This window comes from Penaeus monodon, chromosome 21 (assembly GCF_015228065.2).
Source record: "Penaeus monodon isolate SGIC_2016 chromosome 21, NSTDA_Pmon_1, whole genome shotgun sequence".
Taxonomy (NCBI): Eukaryota; Metazoa; Arthropoda; class Malacostraca; order Decapoda; family Penaeidae; genus Penaeus; species Penaeus monodon.
This window is the reverse complement of record NC_051406.1, coordinates 31,571,679-31,572,484: the sequence shown is the minus strand read 5'-3', so window position 1 is coordinate 31,572,484 and position 806 is coordinate 31,571,679. Positions and strand designations below refer to the sequence as shown.

General features: G+C 33.9%; 1 protein-coding gene across 2 annotated transcripts in view; it reads right to left on the bottom strand.

Moving 5' to 3' along the window:
• Nucleotides 1–806, bottom strand: part of LOC119586427 — a gene marked incomplete at its 5' end in the record, with an annotated part of 5,436 nt that overhangs the window by 3,509 nt on the left and 1,121 nt on the right. For both annotated transcript variants that reach the window (XM_037935151.1, XM_037935152.1), the window contains 1 exon segment: nt 424–575. In XM_037935151.1, coding sequence (XP_037791079.1) covers nt 424–489 — 66 coding nt within the window.

Below are 806 nucleotides of genomic sequence, written 5' to 3'. Positions count from 1 at the left end.
TTATTCATACATTTGTGCATTTTAAGGTAAATTTACAAGACATCCACAGTGCCTTGCCTTATGAATTTTTCTCATAATAATAATGTCAGTGTTACACTTAAATACACTTGAAACTTAATGTGATCATAAATCAAGTGATTACTGTGGTTTACTGCTCTGGCACTAGCCAACATACCTCCACAATTAATATTCTGCCAAGGAGGAGCTGCAGACTGCCCTAGGGATTGACCCTCAAATAAGGTACCAGTCTAAGCTCTATCTTGTCAAAATATATATGAGGTATATGGAAGTTTTTTGGGGGGCTTTTGTGCCAACAGGTGTAGAGACCAAGGTGATCACCTGAGTCATCGTGGGTACCTTGTATTTATCTCAATTTATCCATTTTATTTTTGAAATCAAAACTTTCAAGAACACTGCACTTACCAGCCTCAAAATCTCCTGGAAATGCTCTGATACTTCAATCAACATATGAAGAACACTTCCTCCCATTCTGCTTTCTTCTCACAAACAGACTGATAAACTGATGTTGTAATTATGTCATAAAACTTCATGTATGAAAATCCCGGTTCGCACAGCTGTAAATATTCAGTCACATGAGATTATTTTTTAGGAATAAATAATTATATATATCCATTTTGTTTCCATCCTTCTGCAAATAATTATAGCATAATTCAAAACTTAACAAAATAAACATTTTACAAATAATAACACAATATACAATGTGCCAGAAAAGAAAAAAAGGACATTAACATTCTATGGCAACTTAAATTTTCATTTATAATCAACCACATGCCACCAGGGCTCAT